Source organism: Styela clava, chromosome 11 (assembly GCF_964204865.1).
Source record: "Styela clava chromosome 11, kaStyClav1.hap1.2, whole genome shotgun sequence".
Classification (NCBI taxonomy): domain Eukaryota; kingdom Metazoa; phylum Chordata; class Ascidiacea; order Stolidobranchia; family Styelidae; genus Styela; species Styela clava.
This window is the reverse complement of record NC_135260.1, coordinates 4288302-4306754: the sequence shown is the minus strand read 5'-3', so window position 1 is coordinate 4306754 and position 18453 is coordinate 4288302. Positions and strand designations below refer to the sequence as shown.

Below are 18453 nucleotides of genomic sequence, written 5' to 3'. Positions count from 1 at the left end.
GGTTCTGTTTTATCGGACCCATCTCCAGAACAGACCAGTAAATACAAAAACAATATACATAGGGTTTAGACCATAGGTTCTCAAAGTGCTCCGTACGGAGCCCCAGGGCTCCGCGAGAGAAACCCAGGGGCTCCGCGAGCTATTCGATTACTTTTCAAAATACTGACTTGGCTAATTTTGTAACAGTTCAAAGAAGCAATAACAGCTTTAATAATATCTGAAACAATATATAGCCTCGAAATATGGCAAAGAGGCGAAATTAAAAAATGAAATTATTTATAAGTTGGAGCGCAGCCAGGCTTCTGAGGAGGGGGTGGGAATGGAATCGGAAACTTCCGCGCGACATTCTTCGCGATTTAAAAAAAAAAACGGATTGCGAGATTTCTGTTGCGTAAAATATTCAATCCATGACCGATGCGAGCATTTAATTAAAGTGTCTTGTTCTAATAATATAATTGTGCTCGTCGTTACTCACGTTTGATTCGAGATTACTATTAGGATTACTAAAATAAAGGATTACTATTCTAAAATAACATAAAATACGTGATAAACTGCCAACTATAAATAAATTGGAGTCGTATTTTTGCGATCTTGGGATTTGTCAAACTTCATTTGTTCTTTTGCACTCGAGATTATTTTTAAGCAAGATAATAATTGATATTTTAATCGTCGTTTAAAAAATCACGAGGTCTCGGCGAAATACGAACGATTGAAATTAATTTATTGCATGCGGCTCCGTCGGTGGTTTCAGAATGAAAAAAGGGTACATCGCGCGCACAATTGACTGTGTTACGATTTCGCAGTTACTACGATGAATCACCAGAGAAAACCTAACATAACACCAAATTTTGTGATTTCCAATGCCTATATAAAAGCGTTTTTGATCTGACGTGAGACTGCTGAAACAAAATTTATAGTGTGATCTTTCATTTTAAGTTTTATTATTTCAGAATGTCGTTTTTCAATCAAGAAATTTGAGTTTCGAATTTACCTCTTTATTAAATTATTTTTAGCGTTTTGTCGCCGATGACTATAATATCATCACGCTAATAACCGAATTGCGTAAGTCATTTTTAGCAGTTTTGAGAAAAACGTAAAAAACCTCCTAATGATATTGTTATGCCATTAAGAGTCAATAATTTGCCATGGTTCAATTTTTTGATCGTAGCCGGATTTAAGTTAATGTGTATGACGCAGTTAAGTGACGTCATAATGGCGCACTGTGACTTAGGCAGAAATATGTTTATGACTTGGGCACATACGCAATTTTGCAACTTTACTATATGCACCAGTCCTGAAAACTAAACATTCCAAAAACGAATGTAATTCTCAGTATCTACAATGTCTAATCCCCAAAATAGCTAATCAGTTTTAATTACAATATTTTTTATGTTTAAAAATATATATTTCATCAATATAACACGTTCCGCACACCCACTGAAAAAAGACTAAGATTAAATATAAAGAATAAAACAGCAATACACCCAATATATAAGCCAACCAAGGTGAATTGGACTCGGACAGTGAATATCACAAGTGCACGCCTTCCTATACTGTAGTATAAATTCAAATTAATACGCGCTAAGCTAGAATCCGAGATGCAAAAACTCGTAAATACTTCGCCGAGGTTATTTTGCCTTCGTGACGTCACAATAGTCCTGCGGTAACAATGATAATTCATTATGACAAAACAATTGCACAAATGTGCATGTCATACTAAATCTTCATTTTTATGGGTTTCGGAATTCTTAATATAAAATCTCAGTTAACAGACAGGTGCGCAGCATCACATAAATACCTTTTATATAAAAAAAAACTCAAAATCGCCAAAAATGACTTACGCAATTCGGTTATTAGCGTGACGATATGGTAACATGTTTTTCACATTGAACTCATAATTCCCCACGAGAACAAAAAAGCAATTATCGTCGTCATTGTGAAACAATACATGTACGTGCCGACGGAAATTTTTGATTTAGGGAGAATAAACACCGACGTAAAGATGTTAAAAACATGCCATGCTGAGGAGAACCATCGGCGAATGTAACAAAATACAGCGGCTTTGTAAGTCTTCTGAATATGTCAAAAGGGAAAAGATTCGGTCCATAATTTATTAATATGTTTATCAAGTGTCAAATTTACAGTTTTAGTATACATAATTTATCTTTGAAATTTAGATTTATTTATGACTTGTATTAACCCTATTAAAAAAGGTTTAGCATTCAAATTAAGTAAAGTACTTTTAATTTTACTCAGGAATAATAATAGAAAAGTAACAATTTTAACATTTCATTTGGGGCTCCGTGAATAATAGTTAATCTTTTCAAGGGCTCCGCAACACCAAAAGTTTGAGAACCCCTGGTTTAGACAATATCTATATTCAATCAAACTCTTCTTAAATCTAATTTTGGACTTAAGTCTTGCTTTTGGCAATGAGATTTCTTTAAAAATGGATCTTTTCTTTAACTTCTGTGAATATCAAACATTTTTATGTTTCGTTTCAACACACACACACACGAGATTTTTGTAATTTATAACAATATATTGACTATTTTTCGAATAAATGAAAATATAGCAGGTCGAAACCTGGATTCTCTCTCCGTCGACATAACACACTTAATTGATATTTTACTTAACATTTTACGATTCCCTTGTCGACAGCATGCTAAAAATCAGATATTTGCTTTGTCGAATTCCACTGCTCTTGAATTTTTTAGTGTTAGACTGTTTGTTTGCATTAAATACAACGGCGCGTACCAGTATGTGCACCAATATGGAGGTAACTAATTTTGTTCTTATACTTTACATCAAGTTGTTTAAAGCGACGGAAATCTATGGGCATATTCACTTGGCTAACACAGACAGTCCCACAATCGTAATAGTACTAAAATAAGAAAAATCGTAATAAAATTATAGCCTAACCCTAAACCGGTACACATACTACGGGAATAATATTAGATATGTCCAAAGCACTTCAATGTATCATAAAATGTTCGCGACTCAACATCGGCTACTTTACCACAAGTTTCACTGCACCTTGCTTGGAAAAGTGAAATATTAGACAACCCCCGTCGGGAAAAAATACCGATAGAACGACTATCGGCGTTCGATTCAGCATGAAATAGCAATCTGGATAATCGTTGAAATGAATAGACCTATATGGTGGTAAGCTTCTCTCACATATTGATAAGCCGGTACTCCCGAAGTATGTGAACCAAGATGTCGGACACCGGAACGTAGTATGTGTACCGGGTTGGGGTTAGACCATAATTTTATTCCAATTTTCCTAATTTTAGTTTTATTACAAGTTCGGGGACTAGCCAAGTGACTCCCGTGATATTTGTATCTGAAATTATGGTCTAATTCTATCCTGGTACACATACTACGTTCCGGTGTCCGCCATCTTGGTTCACATACTGCGGGAGTGCCAATCAGCCACGGATATTCAAACCTACAAAGCCGCGATTGTAAAGATGGTTGTTTAAAATTTCTCTCGGACAAGTTTGAATCAGAACATAATTTGAAAAAATTCTTAGAACAAGCAAGTATGGCAGTATAATACTCGCAAAGTTAATAAACAATCAGAAACTAAATTTTATACAAATCGGTTTATAGAGATTGTGGTGCATCTTAGATTTCAGTAAGTCTGCGTTGCATCACAAAAATAAATTTGAACTGCAATTGTAAAAACCGATTGCAAACTAGAGCACGAGATCATAATCTTTGAGCATGTATATTAGGAGTTGCTTTTAAATCAGTAAAATCAATTATGGATAAAGCAAAGATACTGACACGCATAGCTTCTCAAACGAAAATTAGGTGTTTCACATGCATGTCCAAGTACAATTTTGACAACAAATCTATTCCCTACTGAATACTCGTTTTTCAGCTGATGGTGTCATCAGTACAGAAAAATGATCACCGGTATTCATATATACTTTAGAATGGTCGCATATATTTTGATGGCGTCATTTTGAAATTTATACGACTTTTATTAATAAACAATGTGTGATTTGAACCATGTTTTCACGAAGACCCTGACCCGAACTAAGATTCTTGAAGTGGTCTGCTTTACGCTATTTGTAAATCCCATTTCCAAGTTTGTTATGTATCAATTCGTCTGATACTCTAATTTATATATGATTTGAAAAAACTGAAAAGTAAAGTCTTTACTCTAAGTAATGATTAACTATATATTTACGGCACATAGGTGGTATTTATAAAATACTAGATTCGTGGTTAAGATAAGTGAATATAATTTATTAAGAAGATCCTAACCGCCCAGTACTTTATTTGGTAAACCATTCTCCAACGATGGGAAATCTCCTTGTATGTCTCTCGTAATCGTAACCCTCCAGTAATTATGGGAACTACTCGGCTACGACCAAGCATGAAACCATGAAATTGAAACTTGCCGTATTTTAATAATTTGTTCATATTTTAATATATAAGTAAAAAAAAGAGCTCAGTAAGAAGTAACTGTTAGCAAATGACGTCAACGGAGCTACGAAAATGGTATCAATCTTTTATCGAATGAACAAAGAAACCGGCTGAAATCGAAACTTTCTATATCGATGAATTAATAGTAATTTCAATATGTTTTTTTCAAAATTCATTTTATTTTGATACTACTATACCTTCCTTGAAAGCGCAAACAATAATATAAGTCAATTTGCACCTATTACTTCCCTTCTCACTGACGCACAGGAAGCAAAGGGGGACACACACCATCAGCACATTGGGAACATTGTAAACCTCAGGGGAGTATCGTGAACTTTGTAGATCGCATTACCGGACTTGCAGAAAGAACTAACTATCGCTATAAAGTAAGTTAGGAGATGACTTATTCATAATTAAATTTAGCTCAAGTTGTTTATTAGCATATTGGTGTCTTGGTAAGGTAGCATTAACAGGGGATTTAAATGCTTGAAGGAGAAATGTATAATTGGCGAATGAACTTTAAGAGTTAGTATTTGATTTGTATTATATACATTTGAGGTTTATCAAAATGAGTTAGGTGCCCAGGAATGTCAGTAGCAGTTTTATTATTTTCACTGTGGCTGTTTTATATATGCATGTGCCGTGAGTGAGGATTACAAAATAAATGATTTTAAGTCTGAGTTGGAATTAATTATTAAGAATACTACGCTTCAGAATTACGTGAATATTTTTATTATTTACACTGTCTTTAATGAAGACCAGATTGGCGAGATGCGTACCCCCAAATTTACCTTACGTGTACGTTACGTGTTAAATTTGTACCCCTAAATTTACCTTACTTGCATGGATTAAACAAAAAAAGTCATATGAATTGCGACTGTAGACTCGGTAATTACTGTTGTTGTAGTTGAAGGTGAAAATTTGACTAAAAAGTTGCTAAACTAAAATGTTGTACTATTATTAACATCAGGTGATAAAAAATTTAAAGCAGAAATTGAGAGCACAATCTTCGGCGCTCCAGAAGTGTGTGTACCAATATGGAGGTAACAAATTTTTTTCGCTTACTTTACATCAACCTGTATAAAGGGACTGAAAAGGGGTATATTAACTTGGCTAACACAGACATCCCTGTAACTCGTAATAGAACTGAAATAAGAAAATCGGTATAAAATTATGGCCTATCCCTAACCTGGTACACACACTACGGGAGTACCCAATATATTTATACTTAATCTAATGGGCCGCTTGAAAAGTCGAAATGTACCCCAGTTTGGGAACCCCTGATATACAGAATAAATACCGGTATATATTTTCATAAAATTTATAGTATAGAGTATTTATTTTCAGGTCAGATTTAAATACATATATAAACTTATCTGGCTATAATGACTTCACTATCACGGTGGAAATTATTTATATTCTTACTTATCGAAGCCATTGGTCATGTTTCTTCACAAGGTAAGCATAATTTTACGTTTGACTAGAAAATAGATTTACGTTAAACGTAAAGTGTAATGTTATTTTACAGTAAGCTATACAGCTCCCGATTCTATAATTAAAATAGATTATTCAACATTAAATAGTGTGATCCTGAGACAAAGTCTCAAAAGTTCTCAACTTGGGTCAGAATCTTAGTTGAATGCAACTTTCATCACGTTGACGTCGCGTATAAAGGCCCCCAAAACTAATGCGTCCCCATTACCTTAATTAGTATAATAATTCAGTATTCTGAACTAAACGATTCGGGATCCAATTAAAACATAATGATTGTTTTAAACTACTGAGGGTGACTGATTTTGGTTAGACTAAACGTTACAGAAATTCATTCGTGTTAATGTGCAAAAAGAGTCTTGAATTGCATAGTATGGTCATGTCTATTCCTGCTACAGCATCCTTTTTTCATACCCATCCCTCCACTAGCATTGAGGAAGGATTAGGAGTTAGTCTCGCGTAAAATTTGGCTGTATTTTTTGCATTTATAATGTATCATTCCGCTAAATTTATTTAATTATTACATAAACACGCTATTTCCGAGGATATAGTATAATCCTGAGTTAGGTCTTTACCTTCACACTTTTTCTAAATATACGTCAATTCTTTATCGCTTTTTCACGCATACAGCTCAAAACCCTATACAAGTAGCCACAGACATCATAATATTTGTAAGCAACTGCTTTTATTCGAAATATTCAAGGTTTGGCATTGTCTAACTAATTTATGAAACCTTGGAGCATTGGATTTAACCAGAGACTTGGTACTGTTGATTACTTAGTTTATTTGATATTCAGGTCATCGTTCTGTAACCCGCGCATTCAATCCTTCTCTTCGACCGGGTGACGTCATCACGATACAAGGCACTGGTTCAACACGGTCTGTTGGGCTTATACGGCTCCACAGCGAGAAAGGAACTTGTGATTCGAATCCCAGACTTAGATCTGACTTGGGACAGGCTCCACTATCCTGCAATCCATTGGTGCTGAAGCTGTTGACACGGAAACATAAGGTAATTGTGAACCATATATGTGCAATTAAAGTTAACATTAGCGCTTTAACGATGGATATGATGTTGGTTGCAAAATGGTATCTACGACAACCGGAAAATCACGATTATTTCTTTTAAATGTCTCATACAGGATTCAATAGTGTGTCAAATTTTGTACCTAATTCAATCAGGAGTTAACTTCATTAGAAATAAATTGAATAACATGTGACGGTATAGCCGAATAAGAATTTCATATTCCCCCTTACAGCAAGTGAAGGAAGGAGAGAAAGACTGGTCGAATTTTTCCCCCACGAATTGTCCTGATCATTTAGCTGCACTTTGTTGTTTTGCTATTAAAATGGTTATTCAAATGATAATGGCAGTACCGCTAAAATTAGAAATATAAGAAAGAGCCACACTTTAAATTCCTGGTATACTTTTCTTTCCGTACTGAAACTTTATTCATTGACTTAAACTGCGTTTGACTTTTGAACAAGAGAGCTATGCTCAAATAGATGGACTCGTAGCGCCACCCAATGGCAATAATTTTGATGACGTCATAGATAAAACAAAAAAGTAATAGCCTTCTGGAGAAAAATTTTATCTTCAACCACTGAAAATTTCAAAGCAATTGGTCCAGTATTCGAAGAGAAAGCGATTTTTTAAAATGATGGAGACAAATAATAACAATAACAACATAATATTGAAACGATCGTTATGTCCACTGAACGTGTCCAATAATTTGTTTATACTTGGACGTACCAACCAAAACCCAAACAGCATACCACGATAAATAATAAAAAAGTAATATAGGCGACAAAATATAGAGAATCAAATGAAAGTATCCAACATATGTGAGAAAAAAAATTACCATAAAAACAAGGACATTCGAAAGCGTGAGATATGTGAACTACGCACAAGGATGTGGCAAGTTATACCTCTTCTCAGTGAGGTTTTACTACCATACCAATGCGTAAATAGTTAAATTAACAAAGTAAACAATGTCTCAGTGTTATATTATCATAACTGGATTTATAGCAAAGTTCAACATAAACTACAGATTTAGAAAATCAAGCTATAGATGTCACAATATTACGCTTACGTTTCTATAGCCCAGCCAAGCTTCGTATGGACGATTTTCAAATTTACTGAATAGCGAATCCATACATCAACAATAGCTTTGTCTTAATTCCGCCCAGTTTTAATTACATAACTTACTTTTAATTCTTAGATACGCTTGTTAGGGAAGTACAATATCGGGCAATCCCGCAGGATAGGCTCTAATTTTATTCCGATTTTCCTTATTTTATAGTTATATCAAGAGTTCGGGGACTGTGTTAGTAAAGTGAATATAAAACCTCGCCCTACGCTTCCGTCTCTTTACACTACTTGATGTAAAGTAGGCGAACAAAATCAGTTACCTCCATATTGGTACACACACTTCTGGAGTGCTCAATATAGTATACAAATCGACACAATTAGCAAATTTGGCCATTAGGTCACGTATAAATTATTGTCAGTCCCAAAATATTTTCAATTAGGTGTTATTTTCATATTCATGTCATTAGATAACAGCCACCGGTTAGTAAAATAGCTATTATGTTTTTAAACGACCTGGTTTCTTTTTCTGATATCATTACGCTGTTCATGGTGTTGAATTCTAGCTTCTTGGCCTATGATGTCACCGTTTTGTCACACGCACATCCACGTGACCACAGCGGCCTCTAACGCTGAATTATTTATCACTGACTGGTCGTGACGGGTGTCACTGTTGTTGTAGGCCTACGTTTGAATGATCAAACAATTATAACGCCAATCAATGAAATATTGGATAGAGGCGAGCATATGCATCAAATCACTATATTTTTGTTCATTCTCATCGTGCTGAAAATCGTGGTATGAAGTAAAAATAGGTTTCGAAGAGAAACGCTAATTCTTTTATATTTCTTGAATATAGGAATCATTTGCATTACCCCAGAATTTACTTGAAAAATAAAAAATGATTACATGAAGGGCTTCATGCTAAAATTTGTATTTTTACATATATATGCATACATTTCCGCTCTCATGTTTTCAGATACTGTTTCTAAAGAAAGATGTTGAATCCGAAAACAAAGATGTTTTGATTAAAACAAAACTGACATCAGGCCTGATGAGACGGATGCCGTACACCATAACAATAACAGGTAATTGAAACCAAGACTCTGAAACCAATGAAAAATAACCAATGGGACCGAATTGTGTTCTGCAAATAATTTTAGATGAAACATGCAACAATATCCATAAAGAAAAATAGCCATTAAAACGGAGAGTATCCCTATTTTATTCAAGGCAGATAATTAACTGCTGCTGATATTATATTGCTGAATGACAGAGAAAGGTGGAAATTTATATTCAGTTTATCCATGCGCATAATCGCATTTTTGTCAATTCAAAACTTCTATTAGAGCCTGGAATTAGATTAACTGTGAGATTTTTTTTATTTTGTTTATAAGCGCATTTTCAATTTTTCATATAATAAATATTTGTGATTTTACCTATTTTAAATTACGGTTGCGACTTTCCTCGTAATTTTGGTTGCATCTGGAATATGAAAACTATTTTTTTACTAAAATAATTTTCTTTGCAGTGACATACACAGGATATGATGTGCAATTCAATAACGATGTTCCGATCGAGTTTGTGAACCGAAATCGAGTCGGTGACGTGAACATGATACGAGCGACTTCTGGCAACTATGATAATATTATGCTGAAAAGAGGAGCAAATATACCTCGTAAGTAAAACTTATGCTACGATTTGAATAATATACCTACCCAAAAATAAATCGTTTTGTTATCATTTACTTCGTTGTGATATTTTCTTTACCCTTGAAACGGGAAAACAACCCTTAATGAGTAAATATCTAATACAATTTAGGACTGGACGAGCTATCATGATTGAGAGTACAAAGGGGTTTTAATTTGGGGCTGGATCAGTCATCCAAACTTTATAAACGCGGTTTGAAATGGTCGGCATGGGCATTCATTGATACATAAAAACGAGAGTTGAGCAGAACTTATTACATTACTAATTTCTATTAACATGTTTATGAATTGGTTGATCCGTGAACATGATCGAAATGCAGTAAAAAAAAAGGAAAGCACTTACAAATATCTAATAAATAGAAAACGGCTTTTTACAACAGCGATTTTAACATCTTGTAAATTTCTGTAGCACTTTGTTGAATAAGTTCAATAAACAAAAATTCAATACATACTGATTGCCAATTTTGACCCTCTGCTGACAAAAGAGTAAATATTCATTAATTTGTGATAGAACTGTATCGGTGGCTGCTTGTATAGGACCTAATTTGGCGTGGAGTTGTGTAGACTACAGACACTCCATACGATACCAACATATATCGGCATTTATATACCTTCCGTGGTTGCACCATTAAACGCATATTACATTAAGATGCACTGTACTCTAAGCTAAAAAAAAAGCGAGATATATGTACAATACTAATCGAGTTTAAGCAAGAACATGAATTATTAATAAATGCTCTGAAAATCTCTAACTTTACAGTGAACGAACCTGATTGTGGACAAAGAGGTGCCAATATATTCAGAAGTAAATGGGCCAGAATAACAAACGGACAAAATGCTGATCCCGGAGCTTACCCGTGGCAGGTAATGTCATGTTATACAAATATACGAATTCTCTTTATCAAATTCACTAGCAACAATTTCCATCATTTTAAAAATCATGCCGACTCAAAGCTCTAAAAACATGATTGAATTCCATACTTATCTCCACATGGTGACCGTACATTTGAACCCACGTACATTTGAACCCATGTACATTTGAACTCATGCGTATATCCACGGGTTCAATCTATATGCGGGTGCTAAAACCCATGGGTTAGGGTTAGTAGGGGTTTAACTATCCGTGAAACAAAAAAAATTCCATAGGTGCAATAGCATACAGGTGCAATTGTCATGGGTTCAAATGTAATGGAACCATCTCCACATACCTAGATTCTATTTATAGTTAGACACTTATACATATGCATATACTTTGACATTTATACATTCATATTTTTTGTTGCATTTTATGTGAATTTCCTTAGAACAATTTTAGTAGTAACGGTTTGCACAGGATCGCGCGAACGCGCAGAACGTGCAGGGTTAACATTTGAAACTCCATAAATTCAGAGTTTGAATTTTAGTTTCCAAAATTGACGATGTGGATGACTTGGGTCGGAAATAGAAAAATAAATTAGCAAAGGCCGATTTTTTGATGTGTTTATTTGACCCGGATTTGTGTGTAAATGGCAATTTAATTCAACCCAATTTAGAGATTCACAAATAGAGTAAATTTTCAAATGATTTGGTCAGAACAAATATTAAGGTTCCTGTTAGTCCGAAATTGGCAATAGGATGGTCCAAATTTCACTTACATTTTGATTAAATATGAATCTTGAATTCGATTTTCGAGGGTCTGAAATTTATAAATAGTTTTTTATCAACTTGAAGGGTTTTAAGTTTGCTCAGGAGCAAGTATATATTTATCCAAAAATAGAGTTCTCTCTACCAATTAAAAAAACTAATATTTCAATCAAGTAAATTTATTTGTTGCGATATCGCGATTCATCTATTTTTTTCATTTTATCCGAGATAATGTATGAGGAAGTGTGAATCGCATGGACACAAGATTGAAGCTTACCTCATGTTTTATAAGACTCCTGCTGCAAACTTTTATAAAACATATTCAAGTAATGTTTATCTAAAAAGTCAAAATTAACGAATTTTTCATAATAAAATAAATCCAGGTTGCCTTAAGAAGAAAACATGTTTATCCTTGGGCGCCGTATGCTCATATGTGTGGTGGAAGTCTGGTCAGTAGCTGTTGGGTTGTCACAGCCGCTCATTGTGTTTTGTACGTTGGGTAAGTTTTTGTGTCTATTTACCTTCTGACTGGCGTATAATTTATTTCATCTATATGTAGTAATTGACCGTTTATAGGGTTTTTAAAATCATTGCGAGGTTGGAGAAAACCAATAAGGCGGCTTTATCGTTTGGCGAATCATGACCTAGGGTTTGAAAAACTATTCAGGTCGTTTATAGGAATATTATAACGTTTAATCGTTTTCTAAGTATGATAGAGGGAGAGCTAAACACATTGTAACACCGTATATAGACCATGTTTTAAGCTGAATTGAAGCTTGTGTTAAAACAGTGGTTCTCAAACTTTTTTTGTGGCCCACTTTCGATGTATAAAAATTTGGTGGCACACTAACTTTCTCATGCAAGGGAAAAACTACAAGAAAAACAACTTTTTTTGCAAAAAGTTTCTTTCATTCAAATTCTTTCACTTCAATATTTAGAATGAAAAATAGCAGCATCATTCATTGCTACTACGATAAAAATTTGACTGTAAAGACACAAATGAAACTAAACTTTTCAATAACAATAGTAATTTTTAATAGGCTTGTGGCTCCCTTGAAAATATTTCCATGGCCCGGCAGTGTTAGAAGAATACAATACGGTATGAGTACGCCAACTGCTGCTATCAAAATTGCGTGGTTCTGCGTTATGTTCTAGTTATTCACTCTATCATTCGTAACCTAATACTTTGTTCGCAAAATACCGAATCAAGTAAAGTAAGACAGACATGGAAGATTTTCTATACTCATTAGTCATATACATCAAAACCAGTCGAAGCAAATATTTGAAAGCTCTAATATTTAATAATTTCAGGCGGCATAAAAAGAATTTCATGATTCGAGTCGGTGATCTTCATAACGGAGATAATTCAATGTATATAATGGACGAAGACCAACAGGTAACACCCATACGATGTTTCTTAATTACATCGATCCCCTTCATTAGTACTAATTAACTTAGTACACATTGGCACGTCTTATTTCTTTTCACTCTGAACAGGGTTCTATACGAGCGGACACTGCTATATAATTTTTAAGAGGACAAGGAACTTCCCCCTTCAGAAATGGTTTCCCAGATTTTTAAAGACTGTGTAAAATGGCGGGTAGGAAACTTGAATGAACGACATTTAACTTGAGATTTGGCGATAATCGCAATCATGAATGACCATTCATTGTGGGTATTACTTGTCGCACGTATCATCAGTCTTTTCACACCTATTCATTTGGTTTGTCATAAGTTTTCAAATTCCTAGGAATTTCGTTTTAGTCATTAGACCGTGTGTCGCTTAAATTTTAACGAAAATCAAGTGATACAAAGTAAACCCAAGACTGTTTCTTTTTTTAATTGCAATTTGTTAAAATTTATTAGTGTCGACCGCAGCTGTTACCTTAATGGTGACTGTTTTTTTTTTAGACATTTGATATAGAACACGTGATCGTGCATCCAGATTTCAAAGACAGGCCTGTGCCAAAGAACGACATAGCATTGATAAAACTGGTTGAAAAGCATGGCCGATGCGCTCGATATGGGTGAGGATAAAACTACTTAGTTGTTTAGGGGCTCGTTGGATCGTTCATGTATTTACACCAGTGGTGATGGGCAATTTTCAATTCGTTTTGTACATGGTAAATCTAATTTTTTTGTGTGGCCTAGCGAGGTGTCTGAGGTTGATTATATGGACCACCGACAAAAATGTTGCACACCGCTAATTTACACCAACTGATTTTAAATGTAATAGAATTGTCTCCTGGAGCCGTTTTTAATATTTCTTTAATTTTTTTTTCGAAAAAATTGAGCGCTCCCGAAATATGTGCACCAAGATGGCGCACAACCTGAATTATAACCTGGTACAAACATATATTCAGGTTGTGCGCCATTTTGTGCACATACTTCTGGAAATCCAAAAATTTGGTCACCACGCGGATTTTTGGCCGAACAATACCAGATTTCTTTTGCTCTAGAACAGATTATCAAAGTGCTCCGCAGATCCCCGTGGCTCCGTTAGAGAAACCCAAAGGCTCCCGCGAGCTGTCCGTTCATGTTTACAATACTGACTTGGCTAATATTGTAACTGTCCAAAAAAGCAATATCAAAATTAATAAAATTGAACAATGATAGCGTTGATTCAAATATGACATTATTTATAAGTTCCGGTAGATAATGCCATATTTTAATTTGGCCTACCGCCTTGTTGTAACCACTTTATTAATATGTTTGTCAAGTGCAAAATTTGAGGGGCAAATTTATTGTGGGTCTCCGTAACTAATAGTCAACCTCTCCATTGGCTCCATAACACCGAGAGTTTGAGAACCCCTTTTCTATATGATAACAGTAACTTCGCATTTATTAATATTTGCATTGCACTTTTTTCTTTTCACAAGACATTTACACTACTTTTGTTTATGAATTTGACAAAAATTTGTAGACGAGCTCACGGAGTGGGCATTTGAAGCGCCCCCCAAAAATAACCCAATCAATGGAAGGCCGTTTATCATAAAAGAAAATAGGGGTATCTATCACGGGGCGCTTATACATAAAGGTAGGGACGTAGTGTTGGGGTGGCACTATTCATTACAATTGGAATCAAACTCTCTGGAGACAGGTGCCGGAGTCAAGTTTTCCGACATTTTGTGTTAGTCGGAGTCAACTTTTTATTGAAAAACAAAATTAGTTTGACTAAGCGTACCTAGCCGTCTATAAAAAAGGATTGCACACGACAATATTTTTTATTTTCAAAATATGATTTTCTCAGGAGTTAGCAGCTGAAGTCCGAGTCAAAAATTCCATCAATCTGGAGTCGGATGTCGAATGCGGAGTAAATGGAAATTCCCGCCAACTCCACATTTTATGTGGAAATCAGCAACTTTAATAATTTTTACTTCTTTTTTCAGGGAATATGTAAATTCAGTGTGTCTGCCTGAACCAGGTCAAGATGTTTTTGCTACAAACACTGAGTGTCACATAACGGGATGGGGAGCTAAAAACTGGACAGATCGTAAGTATTTTGAACGTAATTAGACTATATACCAGGGGTGGGCACGGTTTTTGGACCAGCGGCCAAAAATTTTGCCCACCTGGACTGGCGGGCCACATAAGTGAGACGTAAATAGTTACATTTTATGAAAAATATTCTGTGTTGAAAAAGCAAAAGTGGAAAACAATAAGCCTCCTGCCAAACTAAATTTAATCGCAATCTCAACAAATTCCTCGAGTTGTCTTTAGATGAAACATCAAAATTTGGTTTCAGTCTGGTTGTGGCAGCATCAGGCGGGGCAAATTGAATCACCCAACGGGCTGGATTTGGCCCGCGGGCCGTACTTTGCCCATGTCTGCTATATACACTATCCACGAATTAGTAACCTATGAAAGTTTAGTAAATCACGATGAAACTTCCATATACTTTATCTAGATATAACGTATCTAACAAATGAATATTTATAATATATATCGCATTTTACGGGCCACAAGACGCACCGCATCGGGTTATAAGGCGAACTGCCAATAAATTACATCAATTGGGGTTTTATCCGCACATAAGACGCGCCAAGCTATAAGGCGCAAGATGGCGGTGTGTTTATAAAACAATACTAGTTCTGGTTTTATGTGTAGGCAATAAGGAATAAAGCACAACCTGGTCCATATACATTAGGCGCGCATGCCTATAAAGAGCACCGATCGATATTTAAGAAAAAGAAGATTAAAAGTGCGCTCTATGGTCCGCAAAAGACGGTAAACTTTAGGTTCGACACGTTACTAAAGTACTCTCTATGCTGAATAGAATGAAAAAAAAAATAGAGGAAGAGGCGCTGGCAATAAATAATACAAATTTAACAGGCGGATTGTGAATTTAATTTCTATTTAAAGTTAAATCTTTGTTTTGGTTCAACAGAGCGATTGTGAACCATGTGCTTGTCTTGTCTTTTTATTCATACAAACACTATTTAAAGACACTTTGATAAATCTGATTTTATCAGAAATAGCGCTAGAGCAGTAGTTCTCAAACGGTGGGGCGCGCCCCATAATGGGGTCGTGAACAAATTTTTGTTTTTGAGGGGGGCTAGCATCTAATCAAATATAAAAATATTTGTTAGATTTGATCTCGCCCGCCCTATTTACATTTTTTCTATATTGTTTAGAAATTGCAGAAAGCTGCTGTGACTGCTGGTGTTTTTATTATCTGTTATGTTACTTTCTCCTTACTATCTGTTATATGTAGCTTAAAAATGAGGGCGCAATTTGAAAAGTTTGAGAATCACTGCGCTAGAGACAAAGGTTATCAAGTTTGATAAAATAATTAGCCTTGAACAATAATCTTCACGGAAAAAAATCAATCTTTATTTTTTCAGGACCCCGGGACTATCCACACGTCTTACAATACGGAAAGATTAGATTGCATGACTTTAATACATGCAAAGAATTATACGGGAGAGATCCGATCTCGAATATATCACAAATATCAGAAGGAATGATATGTGCTGGGGTGAGAACATTAAAACTAATATAAAAATGCAGTTCTTGTAATTATTGAGATACGCCCGACTATAGTAGCGTCCCAGATTAAAGACATCGAGATCGTACTCCTGATCCACCATCTTGAAAATGAGATTTTATAATATTTGATGGGCAATGTTGCACCAGAAACATTCCTGTCTTCAAAATAGCTTGTAAGCTTCCAACGTATTAAGGTGCCAGTCTGACGCATATTTTTTAAACAAAAATGTCTTATAAAAGATATGATTGAAATCAAGTAGAAGGGTTGGGATTATTCGAAAAAGATTCTTTCGAATCCCCAGAAGAAAAGGTTTCAACATGACCTCAGTACAATGCTCATTTTACCTAGATCCTTGATGAATACATGTCCCACTATCGAACAAACCATCAAATCTATACCACGACATGCGTTGAAGCCGTTCAGTTGCCACTTGCCAATGAATTTAATATAAGAAAATATGATCTATTTTAAATTACTGAAAGTACTAGGATTTTGTATATTGAACCGCCCTTTCTTTCTCCGAGTGTTTGATGTTTTATATTGAATATATCTGGTAACCCTCCATCTTACCAGTGTGTAATAAAATACAGGGTACTGAGGTTTTGTGTACTAAACTACAAGTCCTTTCTTTTTGTTTACTTCCTACATCGAATCCGTATATGGCGTAGGATGCTTAATCGGGAGAGTATAAAAGTGATAATTAAAAATAACCTAATCTCCACTGACGAAATAAAATGTTCGTTTTCTATAGACAAGTGGCTCTCAAACTTTTTAAGACACCCCATATTTAGAATTTGTCACGCTCCACTTCAAAAATACCTAGCTAACAATATGCTATTAAAGTAAAATTTATGTTTTATTCAAAAACACGTTGGAAATGCGTGGATGGAACGTGAATATCCAAAATAAAGGAATGTAAATATCCAAAATAGAGCGGCAAGATCGAATCAAACAAATATTTTTATTTCTAATTAGCTTCACGACCCCTCAAAAAACTGTTTACGCCACCCGTTTGAAAACCACGGCTATAGATCATAGTACAACGTCTCCAAACAAAACAAGATATAACTCAATCAAACAACGGATAATGATTTGAATATTTGAAATTTATCCCTTGATTTTCAGGCTCCTGGAATTGATACTTGCCAAGGTGACAGCGGAGGGCCATTGGTTTGTGAAAGAGGGGGACCAACATTCGGTGAAGACAATCCGTTCGTATTGTGGGGAATCACAAGTTGGGGCCACGGATGCGCGGACTCGGTGAAACCTGGAGTTTATGCGGATGTTACAAAATATATTGACTGGATCCAAAAAGTTCGTTCAAAGATATTCTAAAAAAGAAAAAACAGAAAATGAATAGACTTATGTGAATATAAGTCGTTCAACAATAAAAGACCTCAATCAGCTTCTCGATTATTTGAGAAGAGCATACGAATTACTGTTCTTTTTTGTTATAATATGAAACGAGTATTTGAAGAATAATTCGTGAAGGCCAAATTTAAAAGGCCCTGGATCTACGGAGAGAATTGGCATTTTCTTTTCCATCAGCTGAATATTTTAAATGCGCCGTATCCCGTATGCCTTATACTCCTCGTCGGATATTGTTTCATCTTATTTGCAATAAAAAATAATATTTCCGGCTTTAATATTAACGGATACAACTGCGACAACCTGACCTGATATCATGCTTCACTATGTTATTACTGCCTACTTTTCTTACTGAATGTTTTTTAGTTTGTTTATGTCAAGTAATAAATACTTTGGACAATTTTTGCATCTATTTTTATGGTGAGATGAGGCAAATGAAAGACAAAGCTTTGTATACTAACTTGCCAATAAAATGGACTTTTAAACGGCTTTAATGATGTTTTTGGCATTTTTGGTTGGTGAAATATTAAAAAAATTATAGAAGGGTGTCAAAATGACCCAGGGACACCCGAGATCATTAGGTTCAGATATTTTAAACCAATGTCATGCATAAAATGGCATTAACAAAATTTTATAACGTTAGATTATTAAAAAATAGTATTACCAGATTGCGTTCGTAAGAACAATCCGCCAGCACAAAGAGATTTTAAAACCTTGGAGAATTCATAGAAAAAAAGATGATA

General features: G+C 35.0%; 1 protein-coding gene across 1 annotated transcript; it reads left to right on the top strand.

Moving 5' to 3' along the window:
- The first annotated feature begins 5777 nt into the window (after nt 1-5777).
- On the top strand, nt 5778-18123 carry LOC120347638 (chymotrypsinogen A-like). Its single transcript, XM_039417685.2, has 11 exons — nt 5778-5898; nt 6729-6943; nt 9000-9108; nt 9552-9698; nt 10490-10593; nt 11736-11851; nt 12664-12748; nt 13264-13379; nt 14742-14845; nt 16197-16330; nt 17468-18123. Exons 1-11 carry the CDS (start codon nt 5826-5828, stop codon nt 17675-17677), a joined length of 1413 nt encoding a protein of 470 aa, XP_039273619.2. The 5' UTR covers nt 5778-5825; the 3' UTR covers nt 17678-18123.
- The last annotated feature ends 330 nt before the right edge of the window (nt 18124-18453 follow it).